At 46.3% G+C, this 17,151-nt stretch overlaps 1 protein-coding gene across 1 annotated transcript; it reads left to right on the top strand.

Moving 5' to 3' along the window:
- The first annotated feature begins 9,876 nt into the window (after positions 1–9,876).
- HTR5A (5-hydroxytryptamine receptor 5A) lies at positions 9,877–16,942 on the top strand. The gene is made up of 2 exons (XM_064638357.1): positions 9,877–11,421; positions 12,376–16,942. The coding sequence occupies exons 1-2, from the start codon at positions 10,684–10,686 to the stop codon at positions 12,703–12,705; spliced, it is 1,068 nt and encodes a 355-aa protein (XP_064494427.1). The 5' UTR covers positions 9,877–10,683; the 3' UTR covers positions 12,706–16,942.
- The last annotated feature ends 209 nt before the right edge of the window (positions 16,943–17,151 follow it).

The raw sequence follows: 17,151 nt of genomic DNA, 5'->3' as shown, positions 1-17,151 counted from the left end.
TCTCTCTGCATCTTCCTCATGATGTGTCAAGCCCAGGACTCCACTTGCAGCCTCCCATCAAGACGTGGCCGTGCTGCAGAAGGAATGATGGCAGGAGAAGGACTGAGCACCAGCAGACAGACTGGCTGGAGTGATACCAAAACAGGAGGGATGGGAAGCATGTGTGTGGGCAGCTCTGCAAGACTCAGACTGGTGCTAGGACTCAAAGCCAAGGGACAGGAGGTGTCATGTGTGTGAATGTTGGATGAAAGACTTCAAAACATGAAAATGATGGGGTTTGCTTTGGTGGTTTTTTTCTATTGAATTATTGCTCGTGATTACAAAACTGCATTTATAACCCTACTGCCAAGTCAGTTGCTAGTGGTGATGTAGTAAAAGCTGTCCGTGTTAACTCTTCTAGTGCTCAGTAAAAGACAGAAAAAAGAAGGGGCAGGAGCATACAGTGAAGATGGTGAAATCTATGGAGGAGGAAGGACACTGACAGTCTGCCCAGAAAGCTTTGAAGGTGTATCAAGTCAGATGAGGAGTCCTTTTAAAAAACAGTGGTTTCTTTGTTTCCGAAATGAGATTCAGATTTTAAATACATGAGCCATCGTCTGTATAGATGAATTTAATGAAGACACCCCAAGAAGTATGCTGACATGAGACCCTGAATAATTCAGAGGTATCAAAATGGAAGATTTTTACTAAATTTACACTGAAATTCTGATAAAATCATAAGAAAAGTTTCAGTTGAAATCCCAAAATAGAAGGTAGCCACAGAAGAAGTAGAAAAAGTAACTACAGAAGATGAACTTACAGGAGCCACCAGCTGACCAAGTCCAGCCAGGTCCATTGGCTTTCAGGTCACATTCTGAAATCTCTGCAGGGACAAGAATTATGCAAAACATTGCATCTACCCAAAGGCGCCTGAAGGAAGGGAAGGGAGGGCTCTGAAAAGAAAGGAGAAACTCTGGTGTCAGATGCCAACAGCTCCCTCCAAGCCCGGTGGCTTCACTGTCAGACAAGGCCTGGATGGGCACACAGCCGTACCCCAAGGTGACCCAGAGATGCTCAGGCCCTCTTACTGGATAGGTTTTCCCAAACCCAGCTCTTGCATGAGCATATTCCCAGTGTTACGTGTCATATTCCCGAGGTGGGAACCACACTGGTCCACCACCTCTGAGCTGCAGTCTACCAACCTTGATTCACAGATCAGCAGCTGGAAAAAAAAAAAAATCAGCTATTTTATAATAAAATGTATTGCTAGACAAATAAGAAAAGTCTGGCAACATTTTGCTGTCAAAGCAGTGAATACTGGTTGTCAAAAATAATGATACTACTAATAAAAACCCTTGTGAAAAACAGAGAGACATTTAGACACATTTATACAACCACTTTCGTTCCATGTGTTCAGAGAATTTTATAGCTGTAGCAAGAAGACTGCTTGATCAGGTAGCTGCTGTGGTAGAAGGAACAAAAATAAAACATTTCTAACATGATACTGTCAAATTCTACAAGAGAAATTATGTTTGGGGACTGTTAAAAATGGCTGTCTTTGTTCAAAGAGCTGGGGAAGTTTGCTGGCATGCAAACCAGAGGCAAAGTGTTTATCAGCCTACAGGAGATGTCTACAAGGACTTTTCTTGCACAGACATGGGACTAGATTCATTTTAGCTGCAGACAGAAATGGTCACATCCTACCATTTGACTTTCTCTAACTTGTGAATAATTCCTCTGGTTTGTATGAGCCTCTCACTCAGTGAAATAGCAACACAGATATGAAATATAAATAAGAAAAATTCCACAGGTTTCCCATTTTCTCTAGTGACCAGTCATGTTGCACAGCTTGAAAATACTGGGAATTTACCTTACTTATATTAAGAGCAGTTCTGCTGCTCTGTGTGACCTGAGCAGGCAGGAGCAGGGAAACATCCAGCTACTCCAAAAAATCAGGTGGAGGAATATTCCACAGCTGGAAGGAAGCAGCATTGGAATATGAACCTGAGATAGTCATCAGTGGTACTGAAGCTGAGAAGGCTGTACAATCATGCCAGTGCTTTCTTTGGCAGGTAGGGATGTGGCTATTCATGGATCTCCAGGGAAGAAGGCAACAACCGAAGGCTGTTGGAGTGGAAGAAAAGACATCCCTTGATGATGGCATCAGTGGTTTAATTTTTGCACATGTTACCAACCAGTTACAATAACAAAACCAGTCTTGAATGCTAAAGTTAGTGGAGTTTTGGGAATAAGGCAGCCTAACCTATGGAAGTGGGTTGCCCAATGGGCATGGGAACACACACTGACAAGGAGCCAAAGGAGCCTAATGGGGGTGAAAGCAGGTCTATGAAAAAAAGTTGAAGAACTTCTTGCCCAATAAACTGTTTAGAGTGTTTTCAGTTCTTATTGTGGTACACAGATCCTAAAATGTTTTGCCTCTGGAGCTTGAAAAATCGCTTCCAGACTATGGACGGATTTACGTCAATAAAGGTTCAGAAACCTGCCACTTGCAGGGAAGCAGGAAGGTAACCTGAAAAACACCACACAGCAGAAAAACTCGTGTTCAGCCTCACATTATCATAGACTTTCCTATAGCTTCACACCTATACAAATTATCTGCCACAATGCATGAAGCTCAAGATAAACAAACCTCTTCCACAACTCGGCATACGGAAGAAGGATTTGAACTGAAATGGTAATTGAGTTTTAGAGACCCATCCATTTGCTGTCATCATGCCATCTGTCTCCCTGGCAGAGTCCTGACAGTTTGCACTGGCAGCTTTGATTGCCAAAGCTCATGTATTAAGTTAGATTTACCTAGACTTCCCACACACAGTTTCTTATTTTTCTATGGCCTTGCTATTCTAGATGATTCACAGAACTGCAGGATACCCCGTACTCCCAGAAACATAATATATTTTGGTATTTTTAAACTTCCTTTTTTTTTTTTTTTATCAGAAATATGGGTAATTTTCTACTGTGGTTTGCAAGCCACCTGTAGACATCAAGTCCATCAGAGTGTAGAGAAAGACTTACTTCTCAGGGACTGACCATAGGTGAAGGAGATCACAGGCGCTGGTGTATATATGTGTTAAGCATTTGCTACCACCAGAGTAATAAATGAAAACTGTAGATGCTTTATGAGGGCAGGACCCCCTGAGGCAGGCTCCAAGTTATTGCATTACTGTCATAACTACTCACTGCAGAGCACCTTTGACTAAAAGCCAATATGACGCCTAATGTAACTCTGCTGACTCCCCTGAAATTACACAGATGATTAATGTTGTCCCTCAAGGTACGAAAGAAGCGATAAAATTATTTACATTTCATTTCTTTACACAGAGTGCAACTCTAACTGCGACGGTGAATGATGTGGGAGTCACCCTCAGACTTTATTAAAGTTACACTCCAGCTGGTCCTCTGACCATGAACATGTTTTTCACTATGCAAGAACAAAGGGTTTAATTCCAGCAGGAGTTTATTCGTGTTGGGCAGAAGACAGATAAGCACTCCTGGCACTCCATTTACTGAGATCTGCATAGTAGTGCAAGGTAACAGAGTCCATCCTCCCTTTAGGCCACAGGGATTGTGGCCACATTCAGGAAACACAAGCACTCACCACTGAGTTTACATAAGAGAGAACTATGCTCTAGGCAAGACAGACATGAAAAGAGGCTGCACTCTTGAACAGCTTCTGTTCTTGTTCTGCTTTGTTCCTGCTGTAGAATTTAACATTTCAGCTATGTCATTAAAGTCATTGTCCTGGTTTCAGCTGAGATAGAGTTAATTTTCTTCTGAGTAGCTGCTACAGGGCTCTGTTTTGAATTTACTGTGGGAATAATGTTGGTAACACACTGATGTTTTAGTTGTTTCTAAGTAGTTCTTACGCTAAGTTAAGGACTTTTCAGTGCCCCATGCTCTGACAGCGAGCAGGTGCACAAGGAGCTGGGTGGAAGCATGGACAGGACAGCTGACCTGAAGTGGCCAGAGGGATATTCCACACCACAGAACATCATGCCCAGTATATAAACTGGGAGGAGTTGGCTGGGAGCACCAATTGCTGCTTGGGGATGGGCTGGGCACCGGTCAGCAGGTGGTGAGCAATTGTGTCTCTTGGGTTTCATTCCTCTCCCTCTCTCTTTTTTTCATTAGTAGAGTGGTATCATTAGAATCATAGAATCATAGGACCATTAAGGTTGGAAAAGACCTCCGAGGTCATTGAGTCCAAGCTGTGATCAATCACTACCTTGTCAACCAGACCAGGGCACTGAGTGCCTCATCCAGTCATCCCTTGAACACCTCCAGGGGTGGTGATTTCACCACCTCCCTGGGCAGACCTTTCCCATGCTTGATTACCACTTCCATTAAGAAATTCTTCCTAATGTCCAACCTTAACCTACCCTGGCGCAGCTTGAGGCTGTTTCCTCTTGTCTTGTCACTTGTTCCCTGGGAGCAGAGCCAGATCCCTACATGGCTCCACCCTCCTGTCAGGGAGTTGTAGAGAGACAGAGGGTGCCCCTGAACCTCCTCTTCTCCAGTTTGAGCCCCCTCAGATCCCTCAGCTGCTCCTCATGTGAATGAAGCATTACATAATATGTATAATACAAGTGTAAAATCATTATTTTTGTGTCAATTATTAAACTGTTCTTATTTCACTACATGAAGTTTACTCATTTTTTCCAACTCTCCTCCCCATTTGGGAGGGGAGGAAGTGGCTACATGGTACTTAGTTCCTAGCTGGGATGACAGTCATTCGGTTGGTGCCTCCCTAAAGGAAAGCTTGGATGATCTGAACTGGATTAGACCTTCCTGGGGAATGGTTTTCCAGTCATACAAATAAAAAACCAACAGGATTTCAACTCATTGTTTTAATTTCTGTCCCAAGACAGAGAGACTTTTCTAAGTTCTTCATAAGCATCTGAAGGAAGAGAACCCAGCTTGGCAAACAGGTCAGTCAATGGGACACGTGGGGATGTGGGGCACTCAGGTCCTCCTTGTTCCTGCTCTGACATACTCCCACAATCCTGCTGAGTCTCCTACTAATACACAACAGGATTAATCTCTGCTTCTCAGTCAGTGGGATTTGCTCCACTTTGCAGTAAGTAATTACATGTTACTGGGAGGGAAAGGCTGACTCCAACTTTCGGTTGGAGCTCTGGCTCTTGGCTGGGATGTTAGAAAACCTCAGGTAAGTTCATGCTCCAGTAAGTATGTGATTATTAACCAGCTTCAATGCCACAAACCTGAGAGATAGCTACCTAGAGTAGCTGCTTGGCCGTGGAAATGCTTACATGAGTTACAAAGCATCATGATCCAAGCTCACAGCCTGAGCTGCAATGCTCCTTGGTTGCCTATGCTCCAAGGACATGCTGTCATGGATACCTGGAGAGGGAGGGAATCACTCAGTCTTCCTCCCAACTCGAGCTGCTACCCTGAACCTGAGATAGCTTTTATGGGATGAATTGGACAAAGAGACGAGTTTCATAAAAGCTGGTGGAAGTCCATGACTTGGCATTTCCCTACCTCACTCCCAGAACGACAGTCCTAACGCCATGGGTTACTTGAGCCAGAGGGGAAACCTTATGAGAGTCTATCACTGTGCTGATAATGGCCATCCCTGAAGATGAGGTGGATGAAAAGTTTAACTTGAGCTGTCAATATGCTCTTGCTGCTCAGAAAGCCAACCACATCCTGGGCTGCACCACAAGCAGCATAGCCAGCAGGTCAAGGAAGGTGATTCTATCCCTCAGTTCTGACCCTGTGAGATCCCACCTGGAGTGCTGCATCCAGCTCTGGGGCCCCCAACATAAGAAGGACATGGACCTATTGGACCAAGTCCAGAGGATGCCACAAAGATGATAAGAGTGCTGGAGCACCTCCCCTATGGACACAGTTGGGGTTGTTCACCCTGGAGAAGAGAATGCTCCGGGGAGACCTTAGAGCACCTTCCAGGGCCTAAAGGGACCACAAGAGAGCTGGAGAAGGGACTTTTGACAAGGACATGGGGTAACAGGACTAGAGGCAATGGCTTTAAACTGAAAGAGAGTAGGTTTGGATCGGATGTAAGGAAAATTTCTTCTTCACTCTACTGTGTGCATGGTGACACATGGAAAGAGGTTGCCCATAAAAGCTGTGGATTTCCCCATCACTGGAAGTGTTCAAGGCCAGGCTGGATGGGACTTTGAGCAATCTGGTCTAATGGAAGGTGTCCCTGTCCCCCTGGTGAAAGGGGAGTTGGAATGAGCTGATCTTTCAGGTCCCTTCCAACCTAAACCATTCTATGATTCTATAATCTTGGTTTCAGAAGACTAGAGTGACATCAGAACTGTGGATGGGCTCTGAGGGTGTGAGAATAACCTCACAGTCTGTGCATTTTAACTGTGTTTGTGTTTGAAATTTTTGTTACGGGAGAGGAGCAGGTGATCTGCGTTTGTGTTCCAAGGCATGGCTGGATGTAGTGTGAGGCTGGACTGAGGCTAGTTGAATGTTAAACAAAATTTAAGTGATGAATATCTGAGGCTTAGAAATTGCCGTGACAGGATGCACTTACTGAGCAGTCTGGCTGGCAACTGAGCAGGGCTTCCAGTGATGGTGCATATATATACAGTGAGAATATGTGTTCCTGTAATCCTTGTTTAACCTAGCAGCTCCACCTACCCTGTAGACAGAAATTCTCATTCACTCATTAAGCATGCCCAGCAAAAACTCCTCCTGAGCCATCTCCTCTCCATTTTCCACCTGTTATAAGGGCAGAGCTTCAGAAGATCTGCACACAGGTTAATAATGTAAGTCCACTCACCCTGTCTCTAAGAGCAGATACTACTTGGATGTGCATGTAGGCAGCGGCACTGATTACACTGGGAATTCCCTCCTAATCTCAAACCATCAGGTACGTATTTTGAATTGGAAGGTACCTCCAGTAAATTGTATTTAGTAGCAAGAAGTATTTGATGTCTTTACCGGAGGGAATTCTGCCGAATCTGAGGAAGTCCCGTCACTTTTAATTCCTCTGGCTCCATTAATGAGGATGTGAGATAATCCTGACTTTGTAGCATAGAAACTTTTCTCAGAGACTTTCATTGATGTGATCATTCCACAAACATTATCTGCTTGCTACAGATCCCATCCTTCCACTTGCTTTATAAATATCAACAGTTCTGAGGAAATGACTGGTCTTATTAATCTGTGTAAACTAAACAGCATTTTGTCCTTAAAAATAACAAAATTCAGTCACCTCCAGAATCTGGTACATTCAGCCAACATGCCTAAATATTGCAGAATCAGAACTGGAATGGAATGATCTAGGTTGGAAGGGACTTCTGGACATCACCTAATTTAACCCCCATTAAAGAAGGGCCAACTTCAAAGTCAGATCAAGTGACTCGTGGTGCTGTCCAGACTGGACATCACCAAGGATGGAGATTTCACAGCCTCTTTGAACTGGTTTCAGTGTTTGATCACTCTCCAGGTGAACATTTATTTCCCAGTTTCTGATTGGAATAGGGAATCATACAATGCTTTGGGGAGGAAGGGACCTGAAGGATCATCCAGTTCCAACCCCCTGACATGAGCTGGGACACCTTCCACTAGACCAGGTTGCTCAGGGCCCCATCCAATCTGGCCTTGAACACTTCCAGTGATGGGACATCCACAACTTCTCTGGGAAACCTGTTCCAGTGCCTCACCACACTCACAGGAAAGAATTTCTTCCTACTATTCAATCTAAACCTAACCTCCTTCAGCTTCAAGCCATTACCCTGTGTCCTATCACTCCATACCCTCATAAACAGTCACTCTCCAGCTCACTTGTAGCCCCTTTAGGTACCGGAGGTCTCCCCAGTGCCTTCGCTTCTCCAGGCTGAACAATCCCAACTCTCTCAGCCTGTCTCTAGAGGAGAGATGCTCCAGCCCTTTAGGCATCTTTGTGACCCTCCTCTTGGAGGACTTGTTCCAACAGCTCCATGTACTTCACATGTTGGGAGCCCCCAGAGCTGGATGCAGCACTCCAGGTGGGGTCTCACCAGAGAGGAGCTGAGGGGCAGAATCACCTTCCTTGACCTGCTGGCAACGCTGCTTTTGATGCAGCCCAGGACACAGTTGGGTTTCTGGGCTGTGAGTGCACATTGCTGGGTCATGTTGAGCTTCTCATCAACCAACACCCCCAAGTCAACATCTGATGTTGTGACTTTCATTGATTTCATCTCATCTGATCGCTGTGCGCCTCTAAGGAGACTTTGCTTTCACCCCCTGTACACCCACCCCTGAGGCAGCTGGAGACAGCAGCAAGATTTTCACCTTAATCTTTGCGCTTCCATATATATATATATACATGTAAATATATATATACACATATATATATTTGTCTACATTCTCTATTTCTGTTACTACTCTGATTCTACTCTGATACTACGACTGACCCATTCAACTCCAGAATCTGCCAATATATATTTTTTAAAGTCAAGTAAGTAAGATACTGAAAATATTAATAATTTTTCATGAGAACATAATCTAGTTTTAATTCTTCAGATTTAATAAATTTTATTTTCATTTCCCTCTAAATGTAATTTTTGTCTATTTGTTCCTGAAGGAAAAAATAATAATGTATTTTCAGGAGCACATATTCCATAATTTGTTGCTGATTCTATTAATTCTGGGTCATAGGTTTTTCTGGGAAGAGCCCACGCAACAAAAAGCTCTCAGTCCTGGCAGTTGCTAAGTGTTTTGATCAATATAATGACAGTCAAGGATGTTTTGCACCTTGCTAACCAGGAATTTGAAATCAAGAGTCTTTGTGAAAGCCTGAAAACCCCATTTGTCCCTTAAGTTGTAAGTAAAAAAACTACTCATTCCAAAATTGTCAGTATCCTTGTGTATAAAAGATAAAATAATAATTCCTCCCCCCAAGAGATGGCAGTTTATTTCCAAAATTATGTTATAATCTCTAAGGCTACATCTGTTCTAGTAACTACAACAGGCCAGATCCCCAGCTCTGAGAACGAGTGGCAGCAGCACAGAATGAATCCATATGGGAAAATCCCCTCCCACCAAAACAAGGTCCTGGACCTGTTTTGGATACGCTGCCTTGCATTTCACTTGACAGCACAGAGAAACAAGCAGCAGCACCAGAAAACGTTTTGTTTCATTACCCCTTGTTATTGTTCCTTTGCTGTTTTTCATCAAAAATTCCAGAGAGATTCAGAAGAGGCAGCAGAAAGCACCAGTTTTGTTTTACCCTTCATAAACTGCAAGCACGGAATGATTTGGGTGCTCCCTGAACATCTCCTCTGCTTGTGTCTTCTCCCCAAACTCTCTGAAAGTGCAGTTCACTGGCAAATGTCACTGTCACCAAATCTTAACATGGATGCCCTTCCTTCCTTCTCCCCCCCAGAGATGCAGACTTTGAGCCCCACGTTAGTGTCCAGCAGCTTCTCACATCACTGTGACTCCACAGCTCTTGGGACTCGTTATCCCGGGACTGTCTGGAGAAGCCGTGTGCCAGCACCGGTGCAGCCCTATCTGGATGCCATCCAAGGCTTGTGGGCTGGAGCTGGCTGACATCCCTTCATGGAGCTGGGGCACAGGGAAACCTGCTCCGTGGGGTAAAATTCTGAGTTTTGCTATGAGGCCCAGAATCCCACCACTCACCACAAGCAACGTGCTAAAAAACAGGGGAAATGCTCAAGCATTTCATTAATGGCTAATGCTATTAATTGAACAATTAATAACAGCAGCCAAGTGAATGAATATTTCTAATAAAAGCCCCTACAATTGGTAACAAGTTAGGAAATGCCATCACAGAAGTTCTCAAAGAAATAATCCCCTGCCACGTTCCCCCTGCACAGGATAACCAGGATTACTAACAGGTTTGCTGGGCGCAGACCGTAGCATAACTGGGAGCTCGGAAATCTCCGCGGCGCCTCACTGTCACATTTTTAGAGGAGCCTGGGGACAATTTCACAAGGATGCTAACTTTCTGCGGCTGGCACACGGCATACGCCCCGAGGGGAAGAGAAGACACCCCGAGACAAAGCCGGGGCTGATTCCCGCACGGCGCGGGCAGCGGGCGGGCAGGGGATGCGCAGCTGGCAGGGCAGGGACAGCGGGAAGCGGGCTGGGGAAGGGGCAGGGGATGCGGAAAGCGGGCAGGGACAGCCGGCTGGGGCAGCGGCCGGCTCTGCCTCCCCGCTCGGCCCGGCGCCGGTCCCGACCCGCGCACGGACATGACTAAGCAGGACCTCGCCCGGCGCGGCCGCTCCGCTCCCCGGCCCGCCCCGCACCCGCGCACGGCGGGGAACTCACCTGCCCGCCCCGGCCCCGCCAGCCCGCCGCTCCTCCGCAGGGGCCGCCGCTCCTCCGCCCCGCTCCGGCCGCTCCGCCGCCGCCAGCGCCGCCCCGCTCCGCTCCCGCTGCTCCAGCCCCGCTCCAACCCCGCTCCAGCCGCGCACCCCCCGCGCCCGCGGAGCCGCCGCCTCCCGCCGCCGGGGCGGGCCGGGGGCTGCCGTCAGCTGCGACTGACGCAGGGCTGTTCCTGCCGGGGATGAAGCCCCCGGCGCCGAGCAGCCGGGAGCCCCCGCGCCCGGCGACACTCGGGGCGGCCGGGGACCCCCCGCGCCCGCGGTAGGGCGGCGCTTCCCCCCCCCCTCCCCCCAATTCCCAGCGCGCTCCCGCCGCCACCGCGCCCGGAGGAGCCCGGAGCAGCCCGGCATGGAACGCCCGCTCAACCTCAGCTGCTTCGCAGATGCGACGCCGGACACGGGCAACAGGAGCGGGTCCCCTGCCGGCCCCGAGAGCGGCCAGGCCCATCTCTCCGTCTTCAGCGTGTTGGTCCTCACCCTGTTGGCCATGCTGGTGGTGGCCACGTTCCTCTGGAACGGGCTGGTCCTGGCCACCATCCTCCGCGTGCGCAGTTTCCACCGGGTGCCCCACAACCTGGTGGCCTCCATGGCCATCTCCGACGTGATGGTGGCAGCGCTCGTCATGCCCCTCAGCCTGGTGCACGAGTTGTCTGGGCGGCGGTGGCGACTGGGCCGGTCACTCTGCCAGGTGTGGATCTCCTTCGATGTGCTGTGCTGCACCGCCAGCATTTGGAATGTCACGGCCATCGCACTCGACCGCTACTGGTCCATCACCCGCCACCTGGAGTACACGCTCCAGACCCGGCGCCGCATCTCCAACATCATGATTGCCCTCACCTGGGCACTCTCTGCCTTCATCTCTTTGGCCCCGCTGCTCTTTGGCTGGGGAGAGACTTATTCAGAGGACAGTGAAGAGTGCCAAGTCAGCCAGGAACCTTCCTACACCATCTTCTCCACCTTTGGGGCCTTCTACCTACCCCTGTGTGTGGTGCTCTTTGTGTACTGGAAGATCTACAAGGCTGCCAAGTTTCGAATTGGATCTCGGAAGAGTAACTCCATCACCCCCATTACACCAGAAGCCCTGGAGGTAGGTCAGCTTGGTTGCATTTTGCTCAGGTGAAGCGCTGGCAGCAGCCAAGCCCTTGCAGAAGTGGGGAAAACTTAGAGCTCAAGTGTGCAAGCAAACAGCATCCCATAAAAGCCCTCTGAATCTCGGAGGCTTCCAAGGGAAAGCTGACTGCAAAGCTTGCAAGCCCTGTCTTTTGGCTCCTTCTGAGCCCCCAGCTGAGAGCACACAAAGTGTAGCTAAAGCAACTTTGGGCCAGATTGTGAATCTGAAGTCCACGTGGGTGAGTGGTGACTCACAGATGTCCCCCCATGGAATGCTGAATCAGTGCTTGCCAGCATGAGTAAGGGGTCACTGTCCTTCCCATGAGGAGATGAGGGGAGGGTGTATGGATGGGGTCTTGTCTCCACAGGGGATGATAACTTGGCAACCGGCTGTGGTTTTGGGTTGACTGTGAATTTACTCAGACAGAAGACACACGTGCAGAATGTCCTTGTGAATCCTTCCTAATCGTGGCTGCATCGTGTCAGTTCATCCCAGGCACGATGACTGTGCACGGTAAAGATTTCTTGCAGGGACGAAGCAAATGTGTCCTTGTTTTCTTGCCTCTTCTACCAAGGACTCAAACTCAATGGGTTCAGAGAAAGCAAGGAGACTTTTGTGCATGACATGTGGGTGTGTGCCTGTTCTGCTGATCAGATTCTAAGTGGGGAAATAATGTTATTTCTATCCTGTGTGAGCAATCCCAAGTCCCCATAGATCACTACTCTTTCTAGTTTCAAGCCTCACTTAAAATAGTCTCCATTACCCAGAAGAGGGTCATACAGCCACTCTCTCCTCAATTAGAGCACGACGTAGACGGCCTGTGTTTCCCTGGGAGCCCTGGCCACTGCTTGCATTGTTTGGCTCTGTACCTGCTGTGTGGGATCAGCTGCCTGAGGTACACATGCTGCAACCTGTGTTTGTGTTTGGCAGGTAAAAGAAGCTGCCCAGCAGCCGCAGATGGTCTTCACTGTCCGTCATGCCACTGTTACGTTCCAGACGGACGGAGACACGTGGAGAGAGCAGAAGGAAAAGAAAGCTGCCCTCATGGTGGGCATCCTTATCGGGGTCTTCGTGCTCTGCTGGATCCCCTTCTTCATCACAGAGCTCATCAACCCACTCTGCTCGTGTGACATCCCACCCATTTGGAAGAGCATTTTTCTATGGCTGGGCTATTCAAATTCCTTTTTTAATCCACTCATCTACACTGCTTTCAATAAAAACTACAACAATGCCTTCAGGAACCTATTCTTTAGACAGTAGAGATCCAAAAAAGCTTTCCTGCTGCCCCAGGAAGCTGATTTCAAATGTTGATGATTACTGACAAATTTCTGAGGAAGTTCAAAGCCACAGATACTGAGGTGATGCTAAAAATGCATCCCCAAGGGTTGTACGTCCCAATAACAGTCCCATTTTCTAGTCAGGCCCTCCATCCCAGACTCTAAGTTAGTTGCTATTTCTCCTGCAAGCAGCATGTAAGGGTTTTTCCGTCCAGCAGCATGGCATCCTTGCTCCAGTGCCCCGCTCTGTTCCTCCCACCTCCCCAGTGCCACTCTTGTTTGGTGGCAGCAGTGGTGCAGAGGAATCCACTGGCAAAGAGTCAGATCTGAAATGTTGTTTTGGCCACTGCTGGTCACTCACAGCATTAATCAACTTAGCCCCATGTGCAAAGATAGGACCCTTTAATGTCAGGAGGTTTTGTGATTACATATGAAGCTACATTTTTTATGACTTGGCTGAAAACGTGGTTCATGTTGTCTTTCACCCATAAAGACTGCTAAGTGTTTGTATTTGGGGAATAAAACCCTTGGTAAGGGTTAAGGGTACCAAGCTTCTTCTCACATACTTTATGAACAACAAATTGTGCTATTTGTTGTTGGATTCTATGTAGCAAGTTTTTTTAAAAAAATACTTATTGTGAAATCTTAATGCATGGTGTACTCTGGGATGAGAGAGAATGCATGGGAAACTCACCTCTCGTTCCCCAACTGCTGTGTGTAAGCATCTGTCTCAGACCTTTATGTTCAGAAATACCAGCTGTAAATGTTAATCCTTGTGTCCGTGTTTCCCATTCTAAATGATAAATGTATTTTGAGCAGCTGTGGGCAGGTTTCCTGTAGTTTCAGGGTATGCAGGTAGTGTATTTCGAGTTGCCTGTCAATGAGGAACTAGGAACTATGTTTTACTATTTCTGACTGCATTCCAGGTCTTCTTGAAACCAAAGCAAAGACTTTGTTTCTGTGAGCACTGGGTTGCAGGCAAAGGGCAGTTAATGACTGATGATGTTTCTTTCTGGAAGCATAACCAAACCATGGGGGTTCTCTTCTGCAAGGACCAAACTTGAATATTGTTTTGCCCACCTGTCCTTCTCTTCCTGCCTCCTCCCAAGGCTCCATCCCGCACAGTTGTTTTTGCTCTGTTGCCTTCCCGCCTTTCCACATTGCCAACATAATTACAGTAGTTGGCATTTCAGTCCTAGAATTAGAGTTGCACACTTTACACTGCACCACTGGAAGACTGACAGGCCTGCAGATAGAGGAAAGCATTAGTTTTAACTATGGGTTCTTATGGAACAGCCACTGAAATCAGACCCAAATTGAAATGGTGGAGAAAAAGAGAAGATGGAAATAGAACGGCATGATTTCATGTCAGATATCTCAAGAAGAAGAGATAAAAGGGAAAAATGTCAATAAATCATGGGAAAGCTCCCTGGGGTTGATAGTATTAGCTTCTATCTTTAGCAGACCGTGAGACATCAAATGTTAAAATTGTCACTGGTCCTTTAAACCAGCAAAAAATCCTGGCACAGTTGGGGATAAAAGCCCTTTTTCTTTTCCTGTCTCAGGGCAGGTGAAAATGGAAGCAGAGCTCAAAGTGCTATTAAGTGTTGCAGCTCTTTCAGGACCACTTAGACAAACATCCATCAGCACTGACATGGATGTAGCTGATCCTGCCTTGTGGCAAGAAGAGAAGATGGCCCTTGAGGTCTTTTTCAACACTATTTTATAAGAGTCTGTTAGAAATATTAGGTAAAACCCTGCCCTCATTGAAAGCAGTGGACAAATTTTTGTTGATTTCAAGAGAATCAGAGTTTTATCTAGCGTGTCTTGTCTTGTAAAAGCATAGTTTTAATGTTGATTAATTCAAAGAGAAGATGGGTTGGATGGGAGTAATCTTCTGACTCCCCTGAAAGGGACTCTGACCTGCACTAACCATGGGCCAATCTCTCTACAGCTAGTAAAGAGCATTTTCTTTCTTTCCAACATATTTTAAATTATTATTAGTGACAATTCTGATGTATCAAAAAGTCTAATAAACTCTTGAGCTGCCTTTTTTTTACCAAGGATATAAAAAGTGTGCTGCTTTCTCTGGACAGTCCATCCCCAATACTGAGTTGTTCTTTTGGGGAATTACTACTTTTGTTGTGCCAAGGGTGGTTTAGCCACAAATTATTTGGAAAAAATGCTTCCTTGTCCAAGCCAGAATTTCAGCTAAGCTTGGTGGTGCCTAAAAGTAGGAGACTACTTCTTAGGCCACCACAGTGACACTTTAAGCTCTTCAAAGCATGGATTACCTGGGACCTTAGTTGCTGGGTGGAAACTCCCTTTCATTACGCCCCGGGTTTATTCATGCTGTGCTTAAACAGTGACAGGGAGACAGGAGACAGTTTTAAAATGGCACTAGATAATTCTAATCTGTCTGTAGTCATGGGTAGTCCACCATCCTGATGTAAATTAAATTCGCTTTTATTTGACAGCCCAGATCCCATCGATCTTATATCTATCTATAATCTGTCTTCTGGAAAAAACAGCTTTCAGTTGGTTGTAAGTTTGTTCTTTTGAATCTCAGCATAATTAACAGCTTTGTTATGGGCCAGTTCCTACAGGCTGTAGACCTAAGACCATGAGCTTTCCTTCTAAATACCATTCCATGTGACCATGTGGGGAAACTATCAGTATTCTGGAGATTGCACTACAGGATTACACTGAAACGTGCCACGATGGTCTGAGCACACTGAAGGGGCACAAAGAAACCTTGACATCTGATCCTGGCTCCTAGGCATTTTACAAACCTCTCATTATTCAAACACAGATGCTGAGTGGGGTCTCAGAGACCCAAATCTTGTTTGAAGACATATGCAACCACTGCTTCAAAGGAGGCATCTTGTACCTTCTTGTTCCCATTTATACACAGAATCAGTGGTGTGAAGAGATCTGCCTCACTGAGGCTTTGTGAGGATTAATTACTAAATGTTTATCATGTACAAGGAAGGTGGAACACTCTGGTTTGAATGCCGAGCAGCATTATAAATTGAGCTTCTATTTAATTCCTCCGAAGAACATTATTAACCATTATTATTGAGTTTTGTATGAGATTTAATGGCTATATAATACTTCCAGAATAGATTTAACTAACCTGCTCCCACTTACAATTAATTTATTTTCCTCTTGGTGCTCTGACAGTTCAATGAACATCTGTATGGGAGCTCAATAGTGAGGGCAGCGTGTGCTGAATGCTGGCTGCTGAGCGTCTCCTCGCGATGCTGAATGCATATTGTCAAGGTTCAAGGAGCAGCAGCTCTCCAGGCAGTCTGCTCCGTGTTTCTTTTGATTTTTAGGAAGGAGAAGAAAAGGTCATTGAAGAATGCCCGTGGATTACATGACAGGTTGGCTAACCACCTTCCTCATCCACCTCCGGCCCATTGACCTTTCTTCTCGATGCAGGCAGGTCAGGCAGGCGACTCCAGGACACGTACTGGTCCTGGCAGACAGAGGTGAGCCACGCATGACTTCATCCCCTGGTACTTTTCCTGGACTTTTCCTAAAGCTTACTGCTAGGAGAGGTGCCCTTTTAAACTGTCAGCGGCAGCTGAAAGTGGGAGTTTCCTGGAAGTGAAGTTGCAGGTAATTTAAGAAATTTCACCTGACAAAGGTAATTAATGACTGTTTGTTCCAGCCGTTGCTGCGTGAGGTGCGACTGACAGAACGTCAAACTGATTTTTGCAATGCAGTGATTTGAGCTGCTTTGTTCTTGAGGGGTTCACCACGTTTTACTCTCGGATCCCTTATTTTACCTTTATTGGTACAGCATCCCCCTGGGACACCGGCAAATTCATGGTGAACATGGAGCATCATTAATGCTCCGTGTAAGGACAGTGGGGTGAAACATCCACAGCAAAATTTGCATCCCCACTGTGATACACCCTGACTGAACACCACAACACTGTAAGCATATGCATCAAATTTAAGACGTGGCCAAAGAGCTCTTTAAATCACCATTATTTTCAGTTACATAGAGGTGCTGAGGAAGTTGCAGAAGGCTGGGAGAGAGCTGAAGCTGTGCCAGTATTTTGAAAAGGCAAATTTGGAGAGTCAAGTATTTCTAATGCTAATACTGTTACTGATTTACAGCTTGAAATTGATCCCTGGCAAAAATGTGGAAGAGCTGAGAAAGGACTCAATGAATAAAAAATTACGGGAAATAAATATAATTAAAATAAGTCACATTGATGTCTTTCTTTGACTGCAGCACATGGTTCATTGCTGATGGCAATATAAAGTATTCACTCAATAATGAATCTGACTTGACAACACTCAACACTTCCATGAAAAATTGAAGAAGAAACCAATAGGAGGTTCAAACTATGCTATAATTGCTAATGACTTATGGACTGGGAAAGGTGTAAATACAGAAAATGAGGTCACTTGT

The sequence above is a fragment of the Pseudopipra pipra genome, chromosome 1, assembly GCF_036250125.1.
Source record: "Pseudopipra pipra isolate bDixPip1 chromosome 1, bDixPip1.hap1, whole genome shotgun sequence".
NCBI classification, from domain to species: Eukaryota; Metazoa; Chordata; class Aves; order Passeriformes; family Pipridae; genus Pseudopipra; species Pseudopipra pipra.
The sequence above is the reverse complement of the archived record's forward strand: the minus strand, read 5'-3'. Positions and strand labels throughout refer to the sequence as shown.

Excerpts from the sequence above, each read along its gene's own strand:
- HTR5A (XM_064638357.1), top strand. The coding sequence starts at position 10,684 with ATGGAACGCCCGCTCAACCTCAGCTGCTTCGCAGATGCGACGCCGGAC. Across the intron at positions 11,422-12,375 it reads TTACACCAGAAGCCCTGGAG|GTAAAAGAAGCTGCCCAGCA; the intron begins GTAGGTCAGCTT and ends TGTGTTTGGCAG.